Below are 18659 nucleotides of genomic sequence, written 5' to 3' on the forward strand. Positions count from 1 at the left end.
GATGCACAGTAGTAGTCTGGGATTTCTCAAGACTTATTTATTTTTCATAACACATACCATGGCTAAAGAGGGAAGGAGTCTCAAGGGCTCTGTTTCCTGGTGTGAAACCTGCCTCCTTTCTCATTCAGGGTCACATAACTTCCCCCCAGCATTTTCAGGAACTACTCACAAGGAAAAGTGGTGTTAGGACACAGCTGTACTATTTTTAGCTTTCACTCCTCTCCTTCTGTCTTCTTTTTTTCTCTGTACTGAAAAAAAATGAAAAGCGCTACCAAATGTGGAGCTTTTCCTGAGCCCACCAAGTCCCAAGAGGGTTAGATCTGGCCTCAGGTACCTCCCTGTGTTTTGCACGTAGCCATCACAGGCTCTGGATGTTGTCTTCAGAGGTTGGGAAACTTTGTAGTAGACCAGAGGAATATTTTTTACAGTGTGTGTTTACAGGAGGGTATTTTAAAGGAAGTGCCGGTACTTCTCTAACTCCATGAGTGCATAAAGTCCCATCAGTGACAATGTCACCGGCTCCGGTTACAAGCAGGGAAAGCAAAAGGAGGTTTGAATATGGTTTAGGAAGCCTTGGGTTTTCTGAGAGATTCAGCTAGGTTTGACATTGCAGCTCGTGTCCCATTTCTTCATATCTATTATAGATACGACACTTGTTCTTTTCATATCAAGGACTTCAAGTCCATAGGATGTCAAGTGACAAGATTCATGTTGTCTTTCCGTCAACTAACTACGTGTTAAGTAGCAGTTGAGAAGATAGAGGGTTTTTTACCTCCTGATGGCTAAATTCAGGATTTACCTACAATGACAAAACTCCCAACATAATTATAGTTTAGCCACTAAAACCAGCTTGGATTAATTTCATGATAAATGGCAAGCAGGAAGAGTATGACCGGTGCACTTCCCCAGCCTCAAGACACTGTGAACCCCAGTCAGCATGGTGGCTGGAGCACCTTGTCACTTTCCCAGCCTTCCTAATGTCCTTGCCTGGGTACGTCCCTGCATATCTGCTCCTTCCTTTGAGAAGACGACTGCCTGCTGGAGCGCCCCCCGGCATGTGTCCTGCCGCATCTGAGGCCTGTGACGCGGCTGACATTTATTAACAATCAGGTCGTTTAAGAACCTGACCCTTATTTAAGACACAGTTGTTGCATCTATAGAATAAAAAAATAACAAAACAGGAGCATTTCCCAACTCCTGGGTGCAGATGTGCACCCCAGCCTCCTTGCGGCTTTTCGCTGGTGTGAGGCCTGGGATGTGCCCTGCTTCTTCACCCCACTCCTGCCTCTGCCTTGGTTTCTATGGGGAAACATGGACCAAGTGGAAACTGGGGGAGCACTATCTGTGGCCCTGTGATTGTGTGACTGAGAGGTGAGCACTTGGCAGTACAGTGTGGAGTACGCCTGCTTCACAGAATAGATGGGTGGTGGACAGCAGGATGGCCATGAGCCAGCACTGTGCCCTTGTGGCCAAGAAGGCCAATGGCATCCTGGGGTGTATTAGAAGGGAGGTGGTTAGTAGGTCGAGAGAGGTTCTGTTTCCCCTCTACTCTGCCCTGGTGAGACCACATCTGGAATATTGTGTCCAGTTCTGGGCCCCTCAGTTCAAGAAGGACAGGGAACTGCTGGAGAGAGTCCAGCACAGAGCAACAAAGATGATTAAGGGAGTGGAGCATCTCCCTTATGAGGAAAGACTGAGGGAGCTGGGTCTCTTTAGTTTGGAGGAGACTGAGGGGTGACCTCATTAATGTTTATAAATATGTAAAGGGTGAGTGTCAGGAGGATGGAGCCAGGCGCTTCTCTGTGACAACCAATGATAAGACAAGGAACAATGGGTGCAAACTGGAACACAGGAGGTTCCACTTAAATATGAGAAGAAACTTCTTCGTGATGAGGGTGCCAGGACACTGGAACAGGCTGCCCAGGGAGGTTGTGGAGTCTCCTTCTCTGGAGACATTCAAAACCTGTCTGGATGCCTTCCTGTGTAACCTCATCTAGGTGTTCCTGTTCCAGCGGGGGGATTGGACTAGATGATCTTTCGAGGTCCCTTCCAATCCCTGACATTGTGTGATTCTGTGATATTTTAGGAGCAAATGATTTTTCTTCTATGTTGTTTCACTTATTGGGTTGGATGTGTTTTTACTGTCTTTGTATAGTGCCAAGGTTTGCCACTTTGGTCATACTGGTGAAGTTTTACCAGTGTAATATATAGCATAACTGTCTCAATACAGTTTCACTGATGTACATATGGCCCCAAAAGGGTCATTTAATAGCAACGTGTTTTCAAGTTTTCAACAGGCTGCTATTTGCAGGACCCTATCAGATCCACCCCAGTCTGTTCAAAGCATAGACTGTTAAACTATTCATATTCGTGGCAGATCTAAAAAACCCAGAGAATTTTTTAAGTAGTGGAAAAAAGCACGTGTTTTGCCAATGTGCACATATCTAGGTCGTTTGGCCCAGGACAGAATCAAGAACAAGACCATAAGTAGTAAGCATTAAAGGATAATGTGTAATAAATGCCAGGCAGTTAAGTAGTATGAAAAATACGTCTGGACAAGGAAACGTCATTGGTTTTTGGTGGGTTTACAGCTTTGGCTGGTAAAGGTTACTGAGTTCTTGTCCTAAAATTCTTTTAGTCATGTATAATATTCTTATTTAAATATGTCTCTATTTAGAAGTCAGTGGTGACTTTAATAAATAGATTGAAACCTGCTTATCTGAGAAGTCCTAAAGTGCAATTGTAACTGGGCAGCTGTGATCCAGCAGGGATATTTCTATTGGAATTTGCTCCTAGTCCAGCTCTACTCAGTGCCCTTTTTCCCGTTTAAAGAGTCTGTAAGAAACAAACTGATTATGATGAAAAGTCAAGTCCAACAGTGCCCATTTTTTAAATGATGTTGCTAAATTCACCCTATATATTTATGATCTAGGCCTCACTTCTTTCTTGACCTGCAGGCTTTGCTTGTTGCTTTGTCCCTGCTAGTTGGGCAGCATTGCCACCTTGCCCAGGCTTTGAACTCTCTGGGGGCAAAGAGCTGCTTGTTTTCTAAGTTAAGCTTGAATGCACAATATTTAATATACTGAGGAGTGAGTCACAGCTGAGTGGGACTTCAGTTACTGTTTCCTGGCAGAAATTGGAACTTCACTGCATAAATGTGCTTTTTCTTTTTTTGCCCGACAGCCGAATGGCAAGAGCGGTGAGGAGCTGCAGCTTCCTGGGAGCAGAGCAGCGCTTGGTTTGATTCCAAAGTTGGTGGGAGGCTGTAATAGCACCACCACCTCCCTACTGATCTTGGAGCCTGATTCCAGGTGGCATCTCCTCTGCTCTGTTTGGGGCAACAGCAGTGAAAACTGCTGATGGTGTGTTCCTGCTGGTGCCCCAGACACTGGCTCAAAGGCATTCTTGCTTCCCAGTTCTGACCATGGCCAGAAGGCAGCCTGGGCCCTAATTTTCACAACAGCAGCCCTCCAATAACCATGCTGGACCAAAAACTGGCATTAAACCTGAACCGTGGAGTACAAAGGGTCATCTATTGATTTTTTTTTTTTTTCCAGATCACTCTCAATACTTATTGTTATAATAATTCACAGTTAGTTTTCACACAGGTTGTTAGTAAGCTCTCAGAAGCCTTTCTTACTTGTATGCAATAAACCTTCTGTAAACAAGATTTTCTACACTACTAATAAGATGTTATAAAGACATAAATTGTTTTTAGAGGCAAGAGCCACATCCCCATCCCTTCACGCAGTTTTTATCTCATGTTCTTTAATATAGCAGTTCCTTTTTGGGTGAGGAACTGCTATTTTTAAATTACAGTAGTATTTTTTTATCATTCTATTTTCTTAAAGAAAATCGTTCAGGGAGGGATGACTTAGGTCATTAGTGGTTAAATTATTACCTGGATAAAAGCAGTGTTTTGATTAATGGTCATCTAATTGGTTCTTAGTTGTAAACCTAAGAATCTTTAGAAAAAGCCAGTTACTAAGTAATTTATCTGTTCAGGAGTTATTGGAGACTACTCTCTCACCATTGTTTTTCTTCCAGCAGATTTTTAAAAGCATCACCAATGAAGATTCAATCCAGGGACAAGGAAGTCGGAGACTGATAAGTTTTTCATTGTCAGGTGAGTCACTGATGATGTGAAAGCTTTAAGCTCGGAGAGTGGGAAACTGAAGTTACTAAAACCTTTCATGTTTATCTTCCATTTTTATGTATGTATGTGTATGTATGTATATGTTTATGCATGATTTTTTGTCTGTTGCTCTAGAAGTGATGCTGAGAAGTAGAATTAATGTCTATGATTATTGCCACACTTCCTTCAACAAGAGTTATGTGCTGAAGTATCTTGTTCAAGTAGAGTTTTGGGGTTGTGTTAGGTTTTCCTGTTTATAATGAAATGTGGTACTATATATGTAGAACAGTGAAAGCAAGATCAAAGGCACGAGCTTTACTTGCAGAGCAAAATATGATTTGTGGTAGTCCTCTGTTTCTTGGAGAGCATGTTCCAGTCTTGGTCTGGACCTGAGGTGAATCCATGCACCGTGGTGCACAAGCTTGTCTGGATTGCTCAGAAGTGACTCTGGGATTTCTTGAGCCAGAAAACTGCTCTCAGTCCTCTACAGTTTCTGAAGAATGTTCAGCCTCATTACTTGGCATGTCACAGGAGGTTTTAAAGGCTTAACATGGTTCCATGGAGCAGCTACAGACCATTTGATCTGACCTTGGTAACAATCTGTAAACCACTTCTGTAGAAAAAAATCAGTTTGCCAAAAGGGAGTAATGAGTAAGGCTCTCATTTTGGAGTTCTGTGCTTGCTGTTTGGTTTTCATGTGTTCTAGGTCCTGGAAGACAAAGAGGAAGATCCTGAACTTGACTTGGTAATCCTTTGAGGAAGTAGTACAGAGAAAAAACAGTGGTTTTATACCCCAGTTACCCTAGTTCAAATTTTTTAAAAGCATAAGCCTTTCTGCATAAAGTCCTACACTCACATAAGCATCACATTACATTATTTATTTCAAGCTTATCTCTAAGTTGTGTTAAAGTCAACTAGGACTATTATATCTCTTTAATACTGAGCATGCAAGCCAGTGCTTTCCCAATTAAGTGGTCAGTGTGGTTCTTGAGAGGTTATATATGATAAATGGCAGGTTAGACTGACATTAGATGGGGTTCTTTTAACACCTCACTTAGTTATGCTGGGTTGAACATTGAGCACCCACCCAGTCATATTAATTTGATAAAACCATGGGTTTAGCTCATCAAAAATAGAGTTAATATTTTTTAATGTTCTTAGATAATATTACACAGAAAATGATTCCCAGAATTAGTAACATTTTTTCACTCTCTCAGATTCTTTTGCCTAGTAGACCAAGAGATGTTAAGAGGAATAATTTGTAAGACTGCTAAATAATGTTGTCTCAATGAACCCTTTTATAAACTATCTAATTTATGGCTTGTTTCTCAGTATACAAAGACCATACTATGTAATACATTTGGGATATCTTATTCTAGTGTTTCACAGCAATTCATTTACATTTATATCATGTCAATATTAACAGCATCATCACAGACAGGTATATGAAAGGCTTTGAGCTCTCAATTATTTTATAAAAAATCTTTGGTATTAAAATAGCCCTATTTCAGTCTTTCGGAAATTAACATAATAACACATCACAAGCATTTATTTATTACCTTCTTATTTAATGAAAAAAAATGTTGTCTTTCTCAAAGTAAAGTTATTGCTATTCATATATCTTCTGCTACCCAATAAAATGCAAATTGAGCCAGCCTTCCAGAGGCATCAGAAGGAGCTGGGATTCCTTTCTGTTTGCACTACTATCGCAGCAATAACCTCTCCATTACCACAAATTATTTCAGCTCATCAGACTTCTTTTCAAAAGCTATATTTTTGTATATTGTCACCTTCATTGTAATTTCTTAAAAGACAATAGCTTTCCAAATTATGGTTGATTTAGTTGCAATTAAAAGAAAAAAGAGAGATGAAATACCATTAGTCTGACTGGGGACCATTGCATTGGGTGCTGCACCAACACAAAGCCATCATGCCCTAAGTTGTCCATCATCTAAAGGATGCAACAGGAGCTATGCCTTCTACCATATCATTTTAAGAAAAATATATTAGAATGGGAGAGAAAAATCTTGAAGTAGGCCAAATCCCAAGAAATACTGAACATCAATCCATTTCAACTGACTTGTATTGCTTTTTCTACTGCCTAGACACTCCAGTGAGACCCTACATTGAAATAAACTGTACAGGAACAGTCTCCTTCTAAAAGCTGGTGACAAAGTACTTTATTATTTCTGTAGTTTCACTGAGATTTGCTTGGACAAAATCCAACTGGTTTCACTGGAACTTTTTTCCTGAGAAAAGATTTCTGGATTGAAAAAATTTATTCAAACAAAGAAAAAAGCATAAACTGATGTTTCAGGGCAAAAGGAGATCACTAGCTTCTTGAGAATGGAAATATTTGAGAGTTTGCAGTATGTCAGTAGAAGATTTCTTTTCTTTGTATTTGCTTCCTTGAATACTGGAAGTTGGTCCTGCGAAAAGTTAGTTCAGATTACTAGGTTCATTAACAACACTGATCTCAAAGAAGATAATTTCCCACAATTAAGCTGCTTAATTGTTTATATGATGACTCTATTATTATAGCTTTCATTATTTAAAATACCAAGAAAAATATCGTAAGCCTAATTTAGCCAGATTCAATGCAGTCTTTAAGGAAAGCTATGCAGCCACTTTGCATTTACTTTCCAGCATGACTTTTCTGCTGTTACCAGTGAATGTCACACTTCTGATAAGGTGGCTGAAAGTGTCAGAGCTCTCACATGAAGTACAGAAAGCAGAAATGTGCTAAGATTTCCAGCATGTACCAACTACTTCAGTGAAGGTTCATGGTCTAGCAGCAGAATAACGCATTTGCTGAAAGTCGTTGAAACCATTCTGTTGGCTGGTATATTTAGAAAGTGGTATCATAAAGTTTGCATGATATGCCTCCTAGCTATGTGTTGCATCAAATATCATTTTTCAGGCTTTAATATTTCACATATGTGTTTGCACACTCTTTATTTTCAAGTGTTCTTGTGGAACAAATAACCGGAAGATCTAAATATTTCAAAAACATTCGGGCATTTATCCTCCTCACACCTCTCTGAGAAGTGGTGTTAGTTATTTTTGAGTGGCTTTCAGACCAGACATTCAGGTAACATCAGTTGTCAGTTTATGGAAGTCAGAGTGTAAATCACAACTGAAAATAGCATTAGGTCTGCTAAGGGTCATTTTGACAATGGTAGTTACCATGAAATCCTTGATCAGAATGCAGATCTATAATATGCTTTGTCTTCCAACAATTTTTTTAAATCCTAGTGACTGACTTTATAACAGGAGTTGTAGCCACTACATTTTGTTTTTTTAATATTGCTATAAACCTGCCTGTTCTTCTGCCCTCCCCAACTCAAGCTGGCTTGCCCAGATATATTCTTTATAAACCTGAGTTACTTATCACTCAACTTTTTCTTACCTATCAGAGTTTGTGCAAAGGTGAGGTGAATTTCTACCACCTCCAAATTCTTTTGAGCCTACAAAATACTGCAAGGCTCTAAACTAATAGATTTAAAGGCCTCAGAAGGCTTTGAATTCAGCTGTTTCATTATCCTCTGTAACACAGGCCACCTTGTCCCATGGTGTGGAGCTTTGTGTGAGTTGGCTCAGCCGTATCTTACAGACAGGCTCGTAGTCTGGATCTGAGGATTCTGAGAGATGGTACTTTGCTCCAGGAGTTAATTGCAGTGATAAAAACTCCCTCTCGCTGTGTTAAGCTGTTCAATCATTTTCTGTGTTTTCCTTCTTGATGAAGACAATTAAAAAGATAGCCCGTCTTTCAGACATTTTTGAATAACTGAATTCTCTACGCCTCTTCATTTATTAATAGACCTATTTCCTTCCTGAATACCTCTGCTGCCCCTTCCTTACACAAATGAGATTCCGTTTCATTTTCCCTTGTAGTATTTCCCATGAGAAAAATTATTTTCTCTTTTTCACTGTCTTTAATATTTTGCTCGAGAGCCCCATGTGACAGAAATGTTTGGGCTTATCTGCTCCAATTAGTTGTTTGTTTGTTTTAATTTCAGATCTTTAAGCACCTCCTTGGGTAGCTACATCAGCAAATTCTTTCTCTTTTAAAAAGCAAAATGGAGTCTGTCTATATATCTGTAGATTTCTGAGAGCAGAAAGAACCACTTTAATGATGTGATTTAACCTCTCATATATCACCAGTTGCAGAACCTTGTTCAGTAGCTGATCGAGGCAGTAATCTTTTGTACAATATGTAGTATCTTTTTCAATGCCCATGCATTATTTTGCTCTGTTGGATTTTAAGACTTCCTATCACTGCACATTACTGTTTGATTTCTAAAATTCCTCAATACTCACTTCTTGAAATCTAATACCAGATGCAATACTTCTGTGAATGTGTCCACTTTCCTTATGATAAATTTTGGTATCATATACTTCTGCATGAATTAAATTGGCATTTCAAAGTCAATGCAATATTGCTGTGCTCTTACTGTTGAAAGGTTATTACACTACTAGTAGCTAAAATAATTTCTGTTTGCTCTAAAAACGCGTAGCTGAGAAGCAGTACCTGCATGCCTCCTGTTGATTCTTGAGAAAGCAGAGTTTTGTTCTTTCCTCCTTTGAAACCACCATTATGTCCTAGGTAGCTCGTATACAAACTGTTACCCTCTAAGACAGGTCATACTTGTTCTGATCAAGCTCTGCAAAGTGCACTCTGCAAAAGAAACACTGACATATTAGCACCATGGCGATTACTTTACCTCATTGGTGGTCAACCCAGATACTAGTCCTGCTCAAGAACATTTATTCAGTGTCAGACCTGAGCTGGCAGCCCTTTGGGAATTTGCAAAGGACAGCTTTGCAAATGTTGGAGCTGTCTGTTGACATCTTAATTAGCAACTCTCTTGTGGTGATGGATCATGAAGATGGTTTATTGTGCCTTGATACATGAACTATCAGGATCCCAGCAAGATGACAGTATTTGTACTTTCTGTCATTAATGAGCAGATCATAGAGATATTACATTCCATTTTGGTATTCATCAAGCTAAATCACAATCTAAATTGGCTATGGTCTTTCCACTGACTCTTTGGTTTTTCTAGCGTCCTGGTAATTTTATGGTGGAATCATAGAATCATGGAATGAAGGTTAGAGAGGACCTTAAACGTCATTCTAGTTCCAACGCCCCTACCATGGTCAGGGACACCTTCTGCTAGATCAGGTTGCTCAAAGCCTCAGCCAACCTGGCCTTGAGCGTTTCCAGGGGTTGGGCATCCACAGCTTCACTGGGCAGCCTGTTCCAGTGTATCACCATCCTCATGGTGAAGAATCTCTTCCTAATATCTAGTCGGAATCTTCCCTGCTTTGGTTTAAAACTGTTACCACTCAGTAGTTGTGCTTCTAGATGTATTCTGGGCAGGTTTGGCCTAACTCAAGATGTCTTCATATTCTCAGAGGATCAGGTGACTCATGAGGAATTTGTATCATTTCCTGGTTCTGAAAACACTTGGGTAATGTGCTAAGTAAGAAAAATGTGAATTCAGTGACTTGACCATAGAATTACTGGGGTTTGATGATCTCTTCCACAAGTGTCAATATAGCTAGCTACAAGTCATCTATTGAAATTGGTTGAATCGTGCTTGGAAACTCACAGGACATGAAGTGCTTGTTGTCTTTTTTTTGGAAGGAATTTGCCAACTGTATTAGAACATCAATATCAGTTTCTCAAAACTAGTAGCTCCGGTACTCATTGGTCTTCGACCCTTCTGCTGGTTTGTAGACTTGTGTACTTCAGTGAAGTAAAATATGGACTATCAAGAGACTAGGTGGACTCAGTCTTCTTGGGACATATTTATAAACTGCACAGAATAGCTTGGTGTATTATTTCTAGGACAGTTCTTCCAAAGCTGTTGGCAAAAGCTCAGCTCTCAAGTACAACATCTTCTAAGTTCTTTAACACAGAACTAGTAGATTGATTACCAGGCTAAACTTAATTGATTTGGAAACCAAACTGCTCCAGACTCTGGTTCTTGCTCTGATTCCGCATCCTTTTCTGTCATGCTTCTTCAAGCATGGGTTTGGACCAGTACCTTGCTATGCCTGCAGGGAACTGAAATACCAGCTTCACCATAGTTTTGCTGATCGTTACCATCAGAGAATCTCCTTGCTGAGTGTGACAAAATGTGACCTACAAACCCAAATAATTCCTCTCCCCTGACCTTTTGAAAACTTAGTCACTTGTACTGAGGCAAAATCAAACATGATAAAACACAAATGCTTTCAAGCTGTGTCTGTCAGAATTGATATCCCCACCTGGTTCCATGTTTCACCAATAAACACACGCTAGTTTCCAAATTGCCACAAAAATAGAATCTCCATTGTTATGCAGTCATCAGTGCCTCTAAGTTTGTAATGCTGCATGGAAAATGGATTTGCAGAATGATCCTTTACAAGACAGACAGGGAAGTCTACGGCCCACCTGAGGTGACCTAGAGCAACACTTCCTTAGGTCTCATCCAGACACCTAGAGATCAGCAATATGGAAGGGAAGCCATGAAGTTGGAATAAATACATTATTCACTGGGGGACAGCAACAGGCAGCAGTTAGTATAAACCATTTTCTGTAATGAAGTGAACCTACCTGGATTAGGATGCAGGTACTTACAATTACTGAAAGTCTGAGGCAGTGAAAGAGTCTGTGCTTGGTGTGTCTCCACCTGGCTCCCTTCCCTCTGTTATCTTTCATGAAAGATGGCCTGACATGATTAAACTGATAGATGTGTAGAACCTCTTTCATGCTGAAGTGTGATTTATGAGTAAATGGGAACGTATGGTATATTAATAACATTTTGAGGAGACTGGATGAAAATACACCTTTGCAAAGCATAGATGAGTTATTTTGGTAGCATTTGCTCATATTCCTCCAAGAAATACATTGTAAAACTACAGTATACAGTGAGGTACATCCAAGCCTTCTGGAATTCATTGGTTTCTCCAAAGATTTAAATTCACTTAACATTAAATCATCACTTAAATATTTCATATTTTCAGAGCCTTTTTCTGAAGACAATACAGATAAGAGAGAAGTATTTCCATTTGGGAAAGCAGAATAGCTGGGATTCTGCTGTTAGGATGCTACCCAGCCGTGGTAAGAGAGTACCTGAGCCTTTGGCTACAAGAAGCTAGAGCATCCATAGGTTCCACTTCAAATTAAGTGGACTTCTGTATATCTGCGAATGTCTGTGTGGCTTTATTCAGAGCTTTTGTATTTTTGATGATCTGTTTTTCACAGTGCCGAGAATTTGTGGTGAGAGATGGAAGTATAACTGGGACATTCGTCCTTGAGAAAGCGATTTCTGCTATCCCTTTGCGTGCTTTGGACATTAAAAATTGAAGTTTCTGACTGACATTTTTAGTAAATTTGTTGTATTACGCAATTTAAGCAAGAACATGATACAAATAAAAATTCCTGTTGTGTCCTTAGCTAAATTATTTTTTCTCATCCAAATACAAAAATTAAACTACTAACTCAGGTTAGGAGTACCTTCACCTTCATGGCTGTGCTTAATTCCCATAAGTGGGAAGAGACTGGTATGTCTTCATAATATGTATGTTCTTTAAGATACATAATATGTAAGTATACATAATTGAGTGCTAGTTATTTTCTGTCTAGCAATAAACCATTTCTTTGCACAGTGGTACTCAAAGATAGTGTGGTCTCTCTTTGAAGGAAAAAAAAATCAGAAACATATACAGCAATAAATATTTCAGTTTCAGAATCTTTTGAGGAAACATCAGAGAGAAAGAAAATAAGATCCCAGAGGTCTTTCTCTCCTCTCATATGTTAGCAGCCTGACACTATTACACTGCTGGGCCTTGTCATTTCTAGTGCTTTTGCAATCTTGGTTTCTATTTCTGGAATGCATTTCTAACAGTATAACTTCCAAAGCAAGAGAGTTTGCCATATAGGATTCCAGCAGGGCTGATAGATGTGATACATGCTGATTACATAAATATTGTACACTTAGAAAAAAAATTCAGTGATATATCAGTTTGAACCAGATATTTTCTTTGTGTAATACTGTTGATAGGACCATGGCAGTACATACTGTCAGCAAAATACTTCCAAATAGGCTGTTAGTAGTGACATCCCCTATTTGCTGTTGATTTTTACAGAACGTCACAAGAATGAGATTCTTAAAATACAGTCTGTTTCTGGACCATCTGCCCAACAGCTTTTGAATATCTGCAACATGAATTATGTGCTGGAATAGATAATTAAAACCAACTAGAACAAAAGTGGTTCTTTTTAACTTGCACATTTTATTGTGTTGGCTATTACCATATGTTAAGGAAGCAAAATACAACTGGGTGAATCTTATTGCTGTTCTTAATATAGCTGATTTCTGGAAAAAAAGGCCTATGTTTGTGTGGAAAGAGTGTCATTTTCAGATTCATCCAAAATATCTGCCTGAAAGGTTTTGAATGGTCTCCTGCAGCCTGCCAGAGGTTTAATCAGAAGAGAATTAAAAGACTCTGAAAATTAATGTTTTCAAAACCTTCCTAAAAGAAAAAATGTGTGTTTAAATTTCATGTTCAGCTATACATCTAAGCAGTTTTGGAAATTATCTTCACTAATACTTTGTACCTCTTCAATACAGCAAGTAGCCAGAACACATTTCAGTGGGTATAACTCTATGTGAAATAAAGCTTTAAACAGAGGAGGGGAATCTCCATGCAAAGAGCAGTGGAAAATAAATTAGCTACTGAACTCTCTGATAGGAATAAGTGCTTATATTTTCCCAAGAAATCTTATAAAAGTATCTGGAAAAAAAGAAGGCCAGAGGCTTTAGTTTGTAGCTTTTTAGGCAAAATTATTGATATGCCTGTGGAGTGGTTTGTATTTCATTGGCTTCAAAGGCACAAATCTTAAAAGACTTTTTGTCTTTCTTTAGAATATTATGAGTAATTTTTGAAATAAGTGCCTGGAGATTTTTTGTCTGCATGAGTCTTGTTACAGTCCCTGGGACTTCTGCAGCAAGAAAGCCCTGCTTAAAATCTCGACATTATATACAAGAGTTTTCCTAAGGTAGTACAGGTGAAGTTAAACCATGCAGGGAAGGAAACATTTTAAAGTGGGGAAAAAAAAAAAGTAAAATGACTCATTGTGTATAAAAAAAGTGGTATAAAAGGTAAGATTCATGGGAAGAGAAAATTGATACCTAGAAGTGACGTATGTTGTGTGCCAAATGCCACGTCCATGTGATTAAATGAATGGATCTCATTTTCAGTGTAGTCCTACCACTGCCATTAGACTGACCAAATGCTTAGCTCCTTAGAAAAATCAGCAGATCACTTAAATTGAGTTGAATAAATATTGACTTAGAAGCCAGAGCACTCTGCACTTTCAGGTTGTAAAATTTGCAATTTCATTATATAATCATTTGTAAATCCTGAATCACAAGATCATTATGGTTTGGTTTTACATTATCTCACAAGAAGCATAGTGAGATATTCCTGACGTATTATTTGAATTCCCGAAATGTGAAAAATAATCAGGTTATTTACCTTCTTTCAGATTTCCAGGCTTTTGGTCTGAAGAAGGGAATGTTCTTCAATCCAGATCCTTATCTGAAGATTTCCATCCAGCCTGGAAAACATAGCATCTTCCCAGCGCTTCCTCATCATGGACAGGAGAAGAGATCTAAGATCATGTGTAATACTGTTAACCCGATCTGGCAAGGAGAGGTAAGCAGTCTGAGTGTTGAGCTGAGAATTAATGGAAATTAATCTAGCAGTATCCCTAAAAAACAAAACAAAACACAAAACACCTTTCTTGGCTAAAATAGTTGTTGACCTAAGTGTGGTTGATGTATTTCATAACTTATTGTCTTAATGCAAAAGGCTTAATTAGCGACAAGGATGAATGATACATTACAACTTTCAGTATGGGTTGTACTTTGTGGATGTAATTTATGAAGCTGTTAATTGTTGAAGGCCAACTCATAACTCAGAATTGAAAAATAAACTTGAACAGTGTGAAAGGCTGCTGCCTGATTGTCATAGTGTTCCTGCACAGAGAGGAGACATTATATAAAGCAGGGCAAGTATAGCATGCAAGTGAAAAGAATCTATGCGATTGAAAAGTGTCAGTAGCAATATAAATTAAAGGCAACTTTGGCGCATTTGCCCATCACCTTGAAGAAACACTCTCCAGTCTGCTGCTGCCTGTTGGAAGGGCTTAGTAGGTATTAATGAGATCTGAGAGTTCAATTGCTGCCTGCTGTTTCTAAATTAAATGCGAAATGGCAACAGACAGCCAAGAATAAGGAACCTCTTTGGAATTAAAGGAGCCTGACATAACAGGTGTGATTTACTGGTGTTCCCTGTCAGACAAATCTCTCCACTGCAGGAAAGAGTAAAAGTAAGTAAATAGACTAAATAGATGTATTCAAATTAAAATGCAAATTGTAAGGTAGTTGAGGGATAATTAGGTCAAACTGTGTAGACATGAAAGTGTGAGTGGAGAAGAAAAGGCAGCAGAAATGTCACTGAATACTCCTACCTGCAGGAGGATGGTCAAGAAACTAGGTACCACATCGGGTTACGTGACAGGTGAACCTGTGTTGGGGAGCTTATATGACAGAGGCAGGGGCAATGACCTTGAAACCAGTCTGAGAAAAACGCCTTCTAACAGGACTTAATTAAGTGGAAAGCCCTGTTGTGAGAAATCCACCAAGCCGTAACTTCTTTGTGGCTTCAAGCATCAGATGTATCTGGCTGAGGGGTCCCAGGTCAAGATGAGGAGCTGGAACTGACATGGAGGATCAGGGGGCTGGTAGAGATCTTTCAGTAAAGTGCATAAGACACGTGCCTAGAGGCTGGCAGGCATGAAGGGGAGACTTGCTGTGTGTGTATGTCACGCTCGGTACGTGTGATTGTGGGAGCTGGCAGCAAGTGTATGCCAGGACTTGACACTCAAAGGAGGACCAAGGATATGGCTGTGATCCCACAGTTCTTTATCAGCCAGAATTATCTGCTGAGGTGGCACACAGGCTGTCCTTATCCAAAGAGGGATGTAGCAGCTTTGCCGATGGAGGCTGAAAATAGGCTTTTTAGAAGAACCCAATACTGGTCCAAAGTCATCTCTTGATAAGGGCAACCCTCAGCCAGTGTAATTTGTTCTCGCTTCAAGGTCTTTTTGCACTGCTGGAGGATAGAATAACCATAGAGTAAGAATGTGGCCCTGATAAAATGTCATGGGTGTCTTCTCAGGCCATGCGGGATGGATGAGTTTGTGAGCTGACATTTCTTTTCCAATGGAGCTTGGCAGCAAGAAAAGGAGAAACAATGAAATGGCCTAATTATGGACATCAGAAAGCAAAAGAGCGCAGCTGTCTTCCAGCTTCTCTGTTCAGCCCCTTGGTTTTCTTTATTGCATGCAAACACACTGCCTCTCCCATTCTGTTGTTAGCCCGTTAGTGGCTAAGGAGTCCAAAATAGCTGTGCTGTCATTCAACATGTTCTCCTTCTGCCTTCACTTCAGCTAATATTGAGATGTTTAACTGCATGCGTTTGTGTTGCAGTCTATGCACGTCAGCTGGTCTGAAGTCTTTGTACTGGAAACCCACATTGGTTTCTATTGCACAGAAGACCCTAGGCCTGATTTTCTTCAGCTTTGTCCCTTTATGGGACAAGGGGAGAAGAAAGACTGCAAACTGTTGCTGAATCGTGGTGGTAGCCATTCTTCTGTCCACCCTTTTCACTGCTGGATGTGAATATATGAAGTGAAAAATATTGAGGGATCACAACCATTTCATTAAATGGATCAGTCATTAGCTGTTGTTCCAAAAAAAAAATTTAAAAAATTTAAAAAAAGGCAATATATTATTTCAAAAGGATTATTCTTTCCTAAGGTTCTCTGTCACTAAAGGTAAATAGAAGCCAAATATTTTTTTTTGCCAGCTGAATGATATGTCTAATTTGTTTTGGCTGCTAAAGTTGAAAAAATCTGAAATAAGGAACTAACACTAAAGAAATAGCTACAGACTGGGATCTTTATATATTTTCTTGGTCACCCTTGAACAAAATCAGAAGTGAAAGAATTGACTCAGTTTTGTAGGGCCCCAACACCAAATTAGAGTCCTACAGACTGAGGGATAATTCATTTACTTAGACTAATTAATCCTGATGTTCCCTCTGATGTTACCAGATTGTTCCATTTGCGTAGTAACCACTTGTATTATAAGAACACTTTGGTAGCAGCATGATATCTCAGGCAGCTTTTCATCTGTGTCATGTACTATTGGTGAGCATCTTCATTTCACAGACCATTTCAATACTGTTCAGCACAAGTTATCCTGACTTAGAGCTACTCTTTCATTGCTCTATTTTGCAGTACTTTGTACAAGAGGACATAAGGAAATTGAAATTTCAAGTAGCTTGGGACATTTTGACACTTGCAGCAAGCTTCTACATGAGGTGGAAGAGCCCTCACACAGAGAATTGTTCACTGAGGCTAAAGCTCAAGTGGTATCTTCTGCTGGTAGAGAGGGGTCATTTTGTGATGTTTCTGTATGTTTTCACGTGCTCACAGAAGCATAAGATTAGATTCTGCTAAGCCAAAGTGCTGGATGTTGTCATGTATAATAATGACAAATGATAAGTACTTTGGAGGAAGTCCAGACAAGCTACTGATGGTGTTTAGGCCTCTACAGGGCCAGTGAGGAGAAGGCAGCTGCAGAAAATGACAAATGTCTTCGGACAGGGAACTTGTTACAGATTCAGGGTTGAAGGTCATGCTTGTTTTCTTACTCCTGGCTCTAGTTTCAAACTGGTGCATTCTTCAGCGACATCTGTACTGTTAAATGAAATAAGTGAGTTCCTGGAGACTGTGTGCCACTGGGCGGCGTGACTTTAAACTGCTAAGTTAAGCAGACATTGCTCTGGCAGTCCACACGGTTGCAAGGGCATAGTGGTGAGTTGTCATACCATGCTGATTTGAGGTAAAACACAAAGGAAATCTCAAAAGGAAGGGCCCTAAATCTTCTGTACATGTGATATTAATAGAATTGAGAAGGGTGAATGTTGATCATATCTCTTCTAATACTGATATTAGAAAAGTAATGATGCTATTCCTATGTTGTTTTATATTGAGACAATGTGTCTGTAGTCACATTCTTTGGAAAAGGCTCCTTTAAGAAGATTTAATCTGTCAGCAAACAGGAAAGCGGTCGTTCAGACAAGCAATAGAGACCATGAGGAATCATAAGCAACAAAGCAAAGTGGTGAAAAAAAGCAGTTCACATACCACCAGCTGGTTAGCAAATTCTCTTGATGGTTTTGCAAATAAAGGACTTCAGGCCTCTGGATTTTCCCTTAGATATATTTATGGAATTTCTTTCTTAACTGTGACAGTTTGAGCTAACTGCTGCACAGTTTTTGTTCATTTGCTTGTGACTGGATAGAGACCCTCAAGGAATGGGCAATGAGATAAGTACAAAAATTGGCTTTTGCAACCATCCAGCATATTTAAAGTAGTAGGAAGTGTCATCTGTTAAATGACGCACTGAATTTCAACTCTGATAATTCTAGCTCTGGAAGAATAGATTGTTCTAAAGTGGGAGCCCAGTACTAGGATACAAGCTATGTCAACTCCCTGCATCTTCACTGTTTGTTTCTTTGCCTTGGACTTTACAAATATTGTTAAGTTATAGCTGAGGCACAAAATACTGTTTGGGGTGGTTGCCTTATCACTCTGAAGGTAGCTGCATTTCACTGGTGAATTAATTGATGTGTGTAAGCAGACGTGTTCAATACTCTGTTGCAAGAGCACTTCACAAATAGTAGTTAATGTGTCAGATCTGCTAAACAGAATTACAGTATTTTCACATGTGTAACTTCTACTCAGCACCTCGGATAACCCACAACCTTTCAAAAAATACTGCACTTGAATAAATTCTCATGTAACCTGTCTCTTCGGATTACTAACACAAAATCAGGAGAACGAAACAGTCAGGGGCTCGAATGCCAGAGGGAGGTGGTTTGAGGAGAGAGGGCTTCTGTAATGCAGGCTGTTGTCCGTGGTGGAAACACTGGGCTTGGATGCTGCCTGCAAGGATGCCAGGATGACATGAATGCAACTGACTGACTGCTGTTTTGCATCTGCTTTTCTCATGCTATGTGGCTTCATAATTTGGGCACCGATTCTGTGATCATGAATGCTGGGCTGGTATATGGTGGACCACCCAACACTACTGGGATTGAAAGACACTTTGTCAAAGTAGCCAGATCATGCGGTATGGGGTTTAGATTAGCTTTCTGCTTCTCTTGGGGCTTCATGTTGGCTTTATGTGATGGTTGCTACCTGATTTAGCACAGACCTAGAATGAGGCAAGCAGGGGATACTTGATCAAAAATGAATCTTTCCAGAACAAAGTTAAACCATTAACTATGCTTTAATATATTTGAGTCAACTGTATGAATTTAAGCAAACGCAGGTTATATTTGATCTGATTTTGATCTAATACTTGGAGCACTACATGCTAACTGTCCTGCCGTG

At 39.5% G+C, this 18659-nt stretch overlaps 1 protein-coding gene across 5 annotated transcripts in view; it reads left to right on the top strand.

The window, feature by feature from the left end:
- HECW1 (HECT, C2 and WW domain containing E3 ubiquitin protein ligase 1) overlaps positions 1 to 18659 on the top strand; it is a 272737-nt gene that overhangs the window by 162054 nt on the left and 92024 nt on the right. For all 5 annotated transcript variants that reach the window (XR_010470205.1, XM_021293021.2, XM_021293020.2 and 2 more), the window contains 2 exons: positions 4051 to 4126; positions 13677 to 13846. Coding sequence is in view for 4 of the 5 variants with exons in the window: in XM_021293021.2 (XP_021148696.2) it covers positions 4051 to 4126; positions 13677 to 13846 (246 nt within the window). In the remaining variant the exon portion in view is untranslated. The remainder of the gene's footprint in view (positions 1 to 4050; positions 4127 to 13676; positions 13847 to 18659) is intronic.

The sequence above is a fragment of the Columba livia genome, chromosome 2 (genome assembly GCF_036013475.1).
Source record: "Columba livia isolate bColLiv1 breed racing homer chromosome 2, bColLiv1.pat.W.v2, whole genome shotgun sequence".
Classification (NCBI taxonomy): domain Eukaryota; kingdom Metazoa; phylum Chordata; class Aves; order Columbiformes; family Columbidae; genus Columba; species Columba livia.